This window comes from Crinia signifera, chromosome 1, assembly GCF_055691185.1.
Source record: "Crinia signifera chromosome 1, ASM5569118v1, whole genome shotgun sequence".
In the NCBI taxonomy this organism is placed as follows: domain Eukaryota; kingdom Metazoa; phylum Chordata; class Amphibia; order Anura; family Myobatrachidae; genus Crinia; species Crinia signifera.
The window spans coordinates 455,398,406-455,411,981 of record NC_139217.1 but is presented as its reverse complement, the minus strand read 5'-3'; the positions used below and the strand labels follow the sequence as shown (position 1 = coordinate 455,411,981).

Genomic DNA, 13,576 nt, shown 5'->3' with positions numbered 1-13,576 from the left:
TTACCATACGTACGCCCAGCGTTTTCATGGGAACGCGTACGCATATGGTAATGATCCCAAACATCCCTTCACACCCCTCTCCACCCCCTGCTCAGATGGTTCCGTATGATAGTTTTCTGCATGGACCTCACGCCGTGTTCGGACGTGCGAGGCGTTCTCACATGCGCAGATATGCCTCTGCATATGCGCAAATACCAAACATCGGCCGTCCGACCGCACACGCAGCCGTCCGACTCCATCAGAATAAGTTCCAATGTGAGAACAATGCAATTCTTGTTGCACATTTTCCAGTATGAACATACATATAGATTTATTTACATACATACATACTAGCATGAATGGATACCCTGCAACATCGCCCAGTGTGTATGGACCTTAAGCATATAGGATTTTCCACTGCAAATATCTGCAAGTATACGAAAAGCAACTCCAGAACAAAAGTATAAAACCGTTACAGTACGTACCTCTCCTGCCCCAAGGAAGAGAACCCTCTGCTCTGTGATAGGTTTACCAATCACGTTCTGCGTGGCCAGGAGTCCCGCCAGCGCCACGGAGGCAGTGCCTGGAGGACACAGTAAAAAAACATTTATATAAAACTTATATATTACAAGAGATTTATACGAGGAGAAGAGAAAGACTGTATGGGGGAACGCACAAAATGTTAAAACGTAACTTTTATTGGTATATTCTAAGATGCCCTATATCCAAATCAGGGGCACTACATAAACAGCGAAAATAATGAAGAGGTTAAAAAATACATATATACAGACAAAGTGAGTGATGGAAAAATAAAGAATTAGTGTGTTAAAAAACACATATGTTAATCAGGGAGAGATGCTATAAGGATAGATGTTGAGACAAAAAACCTCTCTTGAGGATCAATTCTTTATGTCATATATTTGACAAATAACCATGGAGAAATATAGATTGTGGGCGAGTGGTTTATAATCCAATCAAAACCAGGATTATCCACTTGTGATGGGTAATCCACTCTCACTGGTTCCCCAATCACAAGTGGTGGCAGATTAGTGTTGTTTGTGTGTTATAATGTAGGAAGGGTAATCCCCTCTCACAATAATAGGGTTTAAGATGGTGGTCCCAAAATATTCAGAGATATTTGTATTTGTTTCTCTATTAGGTTATACTTTATTGTAGTATCCCATTAGTGCCCTTTATAATTTTCACACAAAGAAAAAGACCAACACGGTTGCCACCAATCACGATGTATCGCCACACTAGTATCTAGTGTTATTTCAGGAATGCCACTCTCACTGGCATTACCTGTTAGTACTAGTTGTTGGGTTGTATTACCCTCAATATAGTAATATACTAGTACAAAGACACTTCAGATTATTGCACAGTTTAGTGTGGATTTTTCCTGTGTTATAGTGATTCAGGTGGTATTATTTACTGGCTTAGATTGCCCTCTAATGGTTAAACCACATGAATTACAGACACATTACTGTTGCAACATTGTGTTCAGTACATATACTAGATACATCTCTGATACAATGTCTTATATTTCTCCTGTCTCAAGTCAATCCAAGTCCTATCTCATGCAATATATTTCATTTATCATAATGACAATTATATAATAAACTGAGAGGACTTCTCCCTAATATAACAGATGCCAACGCAGCGTTTCGCTATTAAGCTTTTTCAAGGCCAACCAGATAGCCTTACATGGAGTATATTTATCTATTCTTGACGGCCAATCACCAGGCCGTTTTGGTGTCATATGGTGCTCACTTGCGTCTGAATACACTCATTAGGTACGCCGTCACGTGGCCGGCGTCCCGAGTCACGCGATCGACGATCCGCGTCACGTGACCGGCGTCCCGCGTCACGTGATCCGCGTCCTCATTATGCGGCTGACATGCCGCGTCATCTGACCAGCAATCAGTGTCAGGTAACCGGCTCATACTGTATCATGGCCGGTCACATGATCGTGCGGCGGCCAATCAGAGGGCCGTGTGTCATAGACCAGGAAGTGGAATCAATGGATATTACGATGCCCCAACCCTGGAGCCTGGATGACTAATAACCTGTTGGATTTACATGGATATAATAACCTGGGAAACTCTGTAAGGGATTCTTTGGCAGAGTGGAGGAACTTGGAAGGAGTGCAGGATAAGTGGGAAAAATTAAAAAGTGCAATTCTAAAAGCAACAGAACTTTGTGTCAAAAGGGTTAGGAAAAACACAAGAAAAAGGAAGCCATTGTGGTTTGCAAAAGAAGTAGCAAGTATTGTGAAAGCAAAAAAGTTGGCCTTTAAGAAATTTAAACAGACGCAGAAGAATGAGGACAAAGAGGTGTATCTTGTTAGACAGAAGGAGGCTAAGAAGGTAATCAGATGTGCAAAAGCACAGGCTGAAGAGAAAATGGCCCAATCAATGGGTAAAGGGGGGAAAACTTTTTTTAGGTATATAAGTGAAAGGAGAAAAACAAAAAGTGGAATAATAAGACTAAAGACAGAGAGTGGAAGTTTTCTTGAGGGGGAAAATGTAATAGCAGATAATATTAATAATTATTTCTGCTCAGTATTCACTGCTGAAAGAGAGGGGAAGGGGCCACAATTAAGTTGCAAGTATAGTCAGAAAACTGAGGGAGAAACAAGTACATTTACAGAGGAGAAAGTCCTCACAGAACTCTCAAAACTGAAAGTGGATAAATCAATGGGGCCAGATGGGATACATCCAAGGATACTAAAAGAGCTCAAAGGGGAGCTGGCAAAACCAATAACAGAATTATTCAACCAGTCACTAGCTACTGGAGTAATCCCAGAGGACTGGAAAACAGCGAATGTAGTCCCACTGCACAAAAGTGGAAGCAAAGAAGAGGTAAGCAACTATCGACCAGTGAGCCTTACATCAGTAGTAGGGAAATTGATGGAAACACTCTTAAAAGAAAGAGTTGTAGAATATCTCAAAACCAGCAATTTACAGGATCCAAAACAGCATGGGTTTACTGGGGGAAGATCATGTCAAACAAATCTTATTGACTTTTTTGACTGGGTGACTAAAGTAATAGATCAAGGTGGGGCTGTAGATGTAGCTTATCTAGACTTTAGTAAGGCTTTTGACACTGTCCCACATCGCAGACTGTTAAATAAACTTGAAAGCTTGGGATTGGATTCTAAGATAGTTGAATGGATAAGAGCATGGTTGCAGGACAGAAAACAGAGAGTTGTAGTAAATGGAGTACAGTCAAAGGAGGGAAAGGTTACAAGTGGAGTACCCCAGGGATCTGTACTTGGACCAGTGCTTTTTAATATCTTTATTGGTGATATTGCAAATGGAATTGAGGGTAAAATGTGCCTTTTTGCAGATGACACAAAGGTATGCAACAGGGTAGACACACCAGGAGGGGTAAAACAAATGATTGATGATCTAGGTAGATTAGAGGAATGGTCAAGAGCATGGCAACTACAGTTTAATGCCAAAAAATGCAAAATCATGCACTTGGGTTGCAAAAATCCAAAGACTGAATATAGTATAAATGGCACTATAATGGAAACTACTGAGGAAGAGAGGGATCTAGGTGTCACTATTTCAGGGGACTTAAAGGCAGGTAGGCAATGTTACAAAGCAATGAAGAAGGCAAGTCAGATGCTTGGTTGCATAGGGAGAGGTATCAGCAGTAGAAAGAAAGAAGTAATAATGCCACTGTATAGGTCATTGGTACGACCTCACCTAGAGTATTGTGTTCAGTTCTGGAGGCCATATCTCCAGAAGGATATAAATACATTAGAGACTGTACAAAGAAGGGCAACTAAAATGGTCCATGGCCTACATCACAAAACGTACCAGGAAAGACTAAAAGATCTTAATATGTATACTTTAGAGCAGAGAAGGGAAAAGGGGGACATGATAGAAACTTTCAAATATATTAAGGGTTTTAACAAGGTACAGGTGGGAGACATTCTTCACAGGAAGAGGAGCAACAGAACACGAGGACATGCACTGAAACTAGAGGGAGGAAGATTCAGGGGAAATTTGAGGAAGAATTACTTCACAGAAAGAGTAGTAGATAAGTGGAATAGCCTCCCATCAGAGGTGGTAGAGGCAAATACAGTAGTACAATTTAAACATGCTTGGGATAGGCATATTGATATCCTTACAAAAAAATAAGGATCAAATATGGTTTGAGGTAACATGTTTAAAAAAGGGGCAGACTAGATGGGCCAAGTGGTTCTTATCTGCCGTCAAATTCTATGTTTCTATGTTTAACCTTAATAAATATGTTAAATCTCTATCGTTTCAAGTTGTATCTATCTGGTACTATTTAGGTTACATGTAGGTGATTTTCATACTTTAAGAGTATGTGAATTGATGTTATTGTGGATACACTCAATATAGGTATTCATATCATTTCATTGAGACAGGGTATTGCTCATATTATAATAAAATTAATAGTGGATTGGTAAGTATACATATATATAAAAATAAAAAATGGAAGTGAAGAAACAGGTGAAAAACAAAAAATACGATGTGCTGTGGGTGATAACACAGATATATACACTACAATCTATTATATAATATATGTGTACCAAATCCCCTTATTTCAAGATTGGGGTTTGGGATAAAGTGAAGTATTATTTTTTACAAGAGAACCTGCACCAAAAGCGGCACACAACAGGCATTTTATTGAATTATGTGCCCGTATCAAAGGCCCAAGCAATGCCAAAGGCCAGACATTTTTTCCCACTGAATGTAAACACTATGGCAAAACCCTATGTCAACCCTATGACCTTTTGCATGTCGATTTTCTCATTGTTGACCGAATACTTGGGTCGACCTTCCAACCGATTTCACATGTTGACGTAATGTATTTCAACATTCATAGTGTCATAGTGTCGACCTAGCGACTATATTCCCCCCCCCCCCCCCCCCTCCCAGACTACAGATGGTTACCCAATCAGTGGACACCTGGAGCCACCAGTGTATGTCTGCACATAGATGTACCTTGAATGTCATCATTAAAAGTGCAGTATTTTTCCCGGTACTTCCTCAAGAATCTGAAAGCGTTGTGGTTTCCGAAGTCCTCGAACTGGATGAGTGTGTTCTGACCATACCTAGAACACACAATGTACAGGCGACTATCATTAACCCTTCCAACGCTGCCTGGGCCTGGAAATCCCGGGACCCTTGCATCACTCTGGGGCCGTGCAGAAGTCATGGGCCAATGAAATGTGACAGTGTTGCCCTTAGCATCCAATCAGACTTTAGCCTGCAGGGATCGGATTGGTTGTTATGTACTTTATGTCCATTTTTCCTTTTTATGAGATTTTTAGTAAATATCCTCATTGGAAGAAAAAAATGGGACTCATTCTGGGCAAGATTTTGTTTCTCTGCAAAGTTATTTATTAATATAGGCTCATACAACAGCTGGACAGTTAATATAGAATGCAATAGTCTGAACAAATAGCAGACAGGGCCGGACGGCCCATCTGGCAGATGCCAGAAGGACCTATGGCCTAACGAGCTGGTCTGGCCGCACAGCAAGTGCTCAACTGCTCGGCACCTGCAGACAAAGAGTCTATGCACTAATAATCGGGGAGAGAGATAAAGTACCAGTCAGCTCATAACTGCCATGTTTTACAATGCATTTTAAAAATGGCAGTGTGGGGCTGACTGGTTGGTACATTATCTCTTTCCGCTCTCTCTCCAAGACTGCTCCATCTCACGGCACTCCAATTGGCTGCCGAACATACAGGAACTCAGGGGCGTGCTGTGAGGCCACACACCCCGTAACCAGTGCCCACTGGCCCCCCCCCCAATCAAATCAATATTCACCTCCAGAAAAATAAGGAAGCAGTAAGGAGTTTTGGACGGAGGGAATGGCGTTTGGGGGGGAGTAAGAAGAACACAATGACTACACATATGATGATTCCATACCGGTCTTTAACTGCGTCCATGAACTCATCAATAAGGTCATCGTATAGCTGAGTGCGGTCCCTCTTCTGATAAAGTCCCATATAGAACGGATCTTTTAATAATGCCTATTAAAGTAATTACAGTGTTAATAGCTGCCAAGCTGCATAAAGTGACCAATGCAAACAAGTGTGGGATCTGCATTTACTTCGGTCTTAAATAATTAAAAAGAACCAAAAATGCACTGGACTACATGCAAAAGCAGACAGTATTTACCCTACTTGCAAAAATAGAACTATTTGTTCCCCTGTACTGCTACATATTTCTTAAGGTGCAAAGTTCAAAAGCTCTGTATATATTTGGTATAGCCTTTGCATGCATAGTTTAGTTATTACTTTATGGCCTTAATTATATACCTCTGGCATCTCCCCAATGCTCCTCTGCTGCCATTCTCTAAAGCCAGCAAAGCATTCCTAGCTAGCTAGCGACAAGTGACATCATAGGTCACATGGAGTAGGAGGAGCTTCAGCACACACTGCTGGGTGCACTGGGCGATGCTGGCTGGATTGGTGTAATCCACGTCACCACTGTGTACAGTCACAGGGTCAGATGTACTTAGCCTTCTAGAGGAATACAGTGTGGAGCGAAACTATTAATCAGCTCCTAACTGCCATGTTACAAAGTGTGTTTAAAAAACTACAGGACAATAGCTGATTGGCTGGGACTTATCTCTCCAATTGCTCACTTTTCAAGGCTTAGTATATCTCCCCAACAATCAGCGCCATATTAATTTGCCTCCCTCAGTCCATTAATGAGGTTGCCCCAGAGGAGGGGGGGGGGGGGGTTCAGGCTCCAATTGGGCCCCTCATCTCTGGTTCTGCAGAGACTCTGGCATTGTGCAAGAGTCTAAAGCGCGTGCACAGGTCTCCGGGAACATGGCTCCCGCGCTGCGTTCCAGAATAACTACGGTGAATCATATTGGAAGACTATGAGACTTGTTTGCAGAAATGCGCAGTGGTTGATTCATACATCAGGTCATTGATGTCACAGCAGCTCAAATGAGTGCGAAGTGAACATTCTGACCTGCTGTAAATCACAGATGGGTGTAGCCCTAGTAATGCGGTAGAGGGCAATACGGTCGCATACCCCACACCCAGACCGTTTCAGATGTGCGATGTAGTCGTAAAAATGTAATACAATATTCTGGCAGTATTAACATTCAGACAAGCCACTAGCAGCAGACACTCCACTTCGTACCTGCTAACATATCCGCCATGACATGGCGTTCTAGTCTGGTATGCCACAACTGAGACTAAAAAAAAAAAACACTTCAGTGATGGAGAACATGGGAGCAGGAACATGACCCATATATAAATGTAACAGTACCCACTCCGCAGTCACATGACAGATCAGGATAATGCAACAGGAAAACCAGAAGGACCGGATTCTGCCTTTTTTTTAGCAGCGATAATGAAAAGTATCTTATTGGTTGCTATAGTCTGCCACATATTTATTCTCCTTGCTTTGTTATGTATTATTGTATGGTTTTCTATAGAGCTGTGTGATTATGTTTTGTTCTTAGTTTTTTTGTGTGCCACTAACACAACATGAAGATTGTGTACAAAGAACCAGCGGATTACAGGTTTTTAAAAGATTAAAAAAATAAAAAATTAAATAAATGTCAAAACCCTTACTGGATTATCGGTGCCAACATCGATGACCACCGGGAGGCAATTCTGAGGCCTTATGCCAGCACACGCTGTATAGAGACACAGTTTTCCTACAGGAATGCCCATGCCATACACCCCCAGGTCACCAAGACCTAATATCCTCTCTCCGTCTGTCACAACCACCGCCTGGAAGAGAAAAGATTATAGTCAGTAAATGCTTAGCGTCTCTCTACACATCCAGAACAAACATGATCCTATTAGTAACAAAAAGAATGTCAGAGAACAGTTACACATCTCTTATCAATGTGCTCCGAAGACACAGCTACTTATATCAATCGTTACCTTAACATCTGTCTCCGGCCAGTTGTCAAGAATGGATCGGATATGCCCTTTGTCAAAGATGGAGATATACACACCCCTATATAAAAGAGGAAAATAACAGATTTGTTTAGGTTTTAAAACCAACATTAAAAACGCATAAAACTTATCATGACTAGCCCAGGCAGCCAATAGCGGCTAAAAAGAAATTTTATAAAAAACAGGTAACACTTGCAAGGCGTTACCCCTCTAGACTGGATGTCAACAGCTATAAATGTGTGTAGGTTTCCTATGCCTGATGGTCAGTGTGCACTAGACACTGAGATGCCTCATACCTCCAGCCTCAATACACCATACAGCGTGATATACCTCATACATCCAGCCTCAGTACACCATGCCGCATGATATACCTCATACATCCAGCCTCAGTACACCATGCAGCGTGATATGCCTCATACATCCAGCCTCAGTACACCATGCCTCATACATCCAGCCTCAGTACACCGTGCAGCGTGATATACCTCATACATCCAGCCTCAGTACATCGTGCAGCGTGATATACCCCATACATCCAACCTCAGTACACCATGCAGCGTGATATGCCTCATACATCCAGCCTCAGTACACCATGCAGCGTGATATGCCTCATACATCCAGGCTCAGTACACCATGCAGCGTGATATGCCTCATACATCCAGCCTCAGTACACCATGCAGCGTGATATGCCTCATACATCCAGCCTCAGTACACCATGCCTCATACATCCAGCCTCAGTACACCGTGCAGCGTGATATACCTCATACATCCAACCTCAGTACACCATGCAGCGTGATATGCCTCATACATCCAGCCTCAGTACACCATGCAGTGTGAGAACTTCATACATCCAGCCTCAGTACACCATGCAGCGTGAAAACCTCATACATCCAGCCTAGGGAAGCCAATCCCGGGGCATTTTTTCAATCCCGGAATTCGGGATTGAAAAATGCCCGATCCCGGGATTGGCTTCCCTAATATAAAAAACATGCCTCGGCCGCCCCGCATATGTACTTACTGCGTGGTGCGGCCGGGAGCCGGGTGGGTGGGCGAGCAGAGGAGATGGAGCCGGGTGGGAGCTGTGTTGATGATGGGGAGCGGGCTGGCATGCTGCTGGGCGCCGCCGGTCTGGTCTGTGGCTGGCCGGGTGTTCGTGCCCAGGGTCAGTCACAGCTCACAGACAACATGGAGAAATCCTATGCGGCCTGCGCAGCGTGACCTCTGATGTCGGCACGCTGCGCAGAGCCGCGCTACCCGGGACGGGAGAAGCCGGGCAGCTGCTGAGCACCCGCTCAGACGCTGCCCGGCATTAGACTGCGCATGCGCAATCTAATCCCGAAATCCCGGGATTGGAAACTCCAATCCCGGGATTGAAATCCCGGCGTTTTGGGGGCCAAATCCCGGGATCCCGCCGATCCCGGGATTGGCCACCCTAATCCAGCCTCAGTACACCGTGCAGCGTGATATACCTCATACATCCAGCCTCAGTACAGCGTGCAGCGTGATATGCCTTATACATCCAGCCTCAGTACACCATGCAGCGTGATATACCTCATACATCCAGCCTCAGTACACCGTGCAGCGTGATATGCCTCATACATCCAGCCTCAGTACACAATGCAGAGTGATATGCCTTATACATCCAGCCTCAGTACACCGTGCAGCGTGATATACCTCATACATCAGCCTCAATACACCATGCAGCGTGAGATGCCTCATACCTCTAACCTCAGTACACCATGCAGCGTGAGATGCCTCATACCTCTAACCTCAGTACACCAGTGTGATATACCTCATACATAGAGCCTCAGTACACCATGCAGCGTGAGAAACTCATACATCCAGCCTCAGTACACCATGCAGCGTGAGATGCCTCATCCATCAGCCTCAGTACACCATGCAGCGTGATATACCTCATATACCCAGCCTCAGTACACCATGCAGCGTGAGATGACTCATACATCCAGCCTCAGTACACCATGCAGCGTGAGATGCCTCATACCTCTAACCTTAGTACACCAGTGTGATATACCTCATACATCCAGCCTCAGTACACCATGCAGCGTGATATACCTCATACATTCAGCCTCAGTACACCATGCAGCGTGAGATACCTCATACTTCCAGCCTCAGTACACCATGCAGCGTGATATACCTCATATACCCAGCCTCAGTACACCATGCAGCGTGAGAACCTCATACCTCTAACCTTAGTACACCAGTGTGATATACCTCATACATCCAGCCTCAGTACACCATGCAGCGTGAGATGCCTCATACCTCTAACCTTAGTACACCAGTGTGATATACCTCATACATCCAGCCTCAGTACACCATGCAGAGTGATACCTCATACACCCAGCCTCAGTACACCATGCAGCGTGATATACCTCATACATCCAGCCTCAGTACACCATGCAGCGTGATATACCTCATACATCCAGCCTCAGTACACCATGAAGACAGATGCCTCATACATCCAGCCTCAGTACACCATGAAGACAGATGCCTCATACATCCAGCCTCAGTACACCATGAAGACAGATGCCTCATACATCCAGCCTCAGTACACCATGAAGACAGATGCCTCATACATCCAGCCTCAGTACACCATGAAGACAGATGCCTCATACATCCAGCCTCAGTACACCATGAAGACATAGATGCCCAATATTTGCAGAGGTCCCTTGCAGCTCGCAACACAATATGACTAGGATGCACAAAGATTGTGCGGAGTAATATGATATACGACACTGAATATTGCGTGTGACTTAAGGCCTAATTCAGACATGAATGCAGGACAAATTGGTTCTCAAAATGGGCAAAACCATGCTGAACGGACAGTGGGGCAGATGCAACATGTATAGAGACTCAGTCGCTCAACGATATACAAAAGTGTCACATACAGTATCACATTACTCGGCATTATCGGGCATCCTAGTCACACTGCAGCCATAAAAAAGAAGCCGATGCTCGGAGATTGTTACGCGACCTGGCGTTCCACTAGGGGTATGACTGCCGCAAACATGTACGAGGATATATCTGTATTAATACTTGATGGGATTGTTTCTTCTTTGCTTTTTAATTATGGTATGTAGTTCTAGTGTATTAAAGCTGGAACTTCCACACATTTCAGACTTATGGGACCTACGCATCTAAGGGCTGATTTCCCGTTCTGACGCTGGCGATCCACAGACATTGCTGATCCACTGGGTCATCAGGGAATAAACTGCATGTTAAAAATCACGGTGTAAATTTTTGGGGTAAAAAACATTGCTGAATGGAGGATTTCCAGCATACTGGATCATCATAGGTTGGATAGTAAATAAGCTGCACGTTTCCGTGCGGCAATCCTTTGTGACTGAATGTTGCTATAATAGTTGTATGCTGCCTCCGTCTCGCACGGTTCTCTCCTCTCCTGGGACAGAACACGACACCCCTGACGCCATCAGAGCCGGCCCTAGCCTAATTGACGCCCTAGGCAAGATTTTGACTGGTGACCCCTAGCACCACCACTAATTCCACCTCTGACCCTGCTCCCCTTTCCCAGCACCATCAACCCTCATTATAGCAGTCATCATTTTGGTGCTCCTACCTGCAATATTTTAAATAGAAACAGCGCTCACATTCGGTGCGCAGCCCAAACAGGGGTGTGTTCTTGCTGGTAAGGGGCATGGCCACACAATAGTACCCCCAATTCAAATTATGCCACACAGTAGTGCAACTTTATTCACATTATATCATGCGATGGTGTCCCTTATTCACGTTACATCACACAGTAGTACCACTTTACCTTATGTACATAACTCCTCACATTATACCCTTAGAAAAAAATCCTGAGAAAATATTGTATTTTAAGCACCTCCATGGCCACACTGCAGCCCAGCACAAAGCAGTGTGTGCTGGGCAGAGGAGAAGAGCTGCAGCTGCTGCTGTCACTTAAGGGGAGGGGCCCGGGGCCCCCACTGGGGCCTTCCATCAGACTTTGGCCTGGGTAATTTGTACCCCCTACCCCTTTCTCTCGGCACCCCTGATAATACCACACAGTAATGCCCCTTACACATGACACACATTATTAATGTCCTTATAACCATAATGCCCCTTACACATTGTGCCAACCTTTATTAATGCCCTTCATACACATAATGACACACATAATGCCCCTTACAAATATGTTGCACATTATTAATGCCCTTATACACATGACACACATAATGCCCATTACACATATGTTGCACATTATTAATGCCCTTATACACGACACACATAATGCCTGTTACACATGTCGCACATTATTAATGCATTTATACATGACACACATAATGCCCCTTACACATATGCTGAACACTATTGCACAACCAACCCACCCGCAGACAGCACTCGCACAGCCACTAACACTGTGACCTCTGCCTGGATACAGATGTTTCCTCATACCCTCTTGCCTCAATAGTCCATTCAGCTCCTGGCCAGTTCTGCTAACGTTTGGTGCCATTTTTGCAAAAAATTCATCTTATTTGCATTGTTATGACCAGCACACACAAGGAGCTTCTGATGATTAAAATGATATGCGGCATGCCTATATTCTGTGTGTGACTGTGGCTGTACCTGCATACGGAATGCTATGTTACAGTGATTTCCATAATTACACTATTTCATATGCAGAGACAGCCTCACTCACACACAGAATATAGGCATGCTGCATATCATTTTTAACAGCAGAAGCTGCTGGTGCCCCTAGGCATTCCAAATGCCCTAGGCAATTGCCTAGTTTGCCTATGCCTAAGGCCGGCTCTGGACGTCATGCTTCCAGGTCTCCTGCCGCTTCCTCCTACTTACTCTGCACTTGCAGGTGAGAAGACCACCCAGAAGCGGGCATAAGTCTATCTCCATGTACTATGGAAACATTTATTACACTCACCTGGGTGAAGGGAGCAGTGAAGTCCTGGAGTAGATGTAGGGGCCTATGTACTAAGCCTTGAAGAGAGACAATCCACGGCCGTTTCCGCCAATTTACGCAATTTCCGACACTCGGAATCCGACCGTCGAGTTAGTGTCGGATCAGACGAAAACGGCCCGGATTCCGACTGTCAAGACGTTCCGACAGTCACAATCCCGAAACGAATACTCCCCAAAGTACAGTATTACCAAATCAGCTCCTAACTGCCATGTTTCAGGCTGTGTTTGAAAAATCTATACTGGCAGATGCTCAAATAGTTTAGGGATATCACTCAGGTGTGAGAGGGTGGGGTAACCGTACGCAAGAAAAAAAAAAAACACATTGTTTCCCCAGCACACTGAATGAGATCAGTAACCAGATTTATAGCTACATCGTTAATAGAATTCAGAGATCTTGGTTACATATATTTGCAAATATAGGGAATGGTCAACTTTTATATTTTTATGTAATGCTGTGGTAATTTTTATTGGAACAAATAATAGAATTCACTTACTTTGGCCTTCGGAATATATGTCCGTACTGCGAGCAGGCCAGCCCCACAGTGGGTGTGTAGACAATCGGCATTAGCCTTTCTATATCATCCAGTAATATCCGATAGAATAGCTTCTCATTCCGTTCCTGAATCCCCATTATGTAGATGTACCTAGAACCCAGAAAAGAGCAACCAAGATAAGATCACTCATTATTTCCCCTATCCATTACTTGCGGTACCACAAACCGCA

The 13,576-nt window shown here is 44.1% G+C and overlaps 1 protein-coding gene across 1 annotated transcript in view; it reads right to left on the bottom strand.

Annotated features, from left to right (window-relative positions):
* ME2 (malic enzyme 2) overlaps nucleotides 1–13,576 on the bottom strand; it is a 71,598-nt gene that overhangs the window by 38,255 nt on the left and 19,767 nt on the right. The window contains exons 4-9 of the mRNA XM_083155178.1: nucleotides 13,348–13,497; nucleotides 7,886–7,961; nucleotides 7,568–7,729; nucleotides 5,898–6,001; nucleotides 4,965–5,074; nucleotides 465–562 (exon numbers count right to left, since the gene is read on the bottom strand). Coding sequence (XP_083011304.1) covers nucleotides 465–562; nucleotides 4,965–5,074; nucleotides 5,898–6,001; nucleotides 7,568–7,729; nucleotides 7,886–7,961; nucleotides 13,348–13,497 — 700 coding nt within the window. The remainder of the gene's footprint in view (nucleotides 1–464; nucleotides 563–4,964; nucleotides 5,075–5,897; nucleotides 6,002–7,567; nucleotides 7,730–7,885; nucleotides 7,962–13,347; nucleotides 13,498–13,576) is intronic.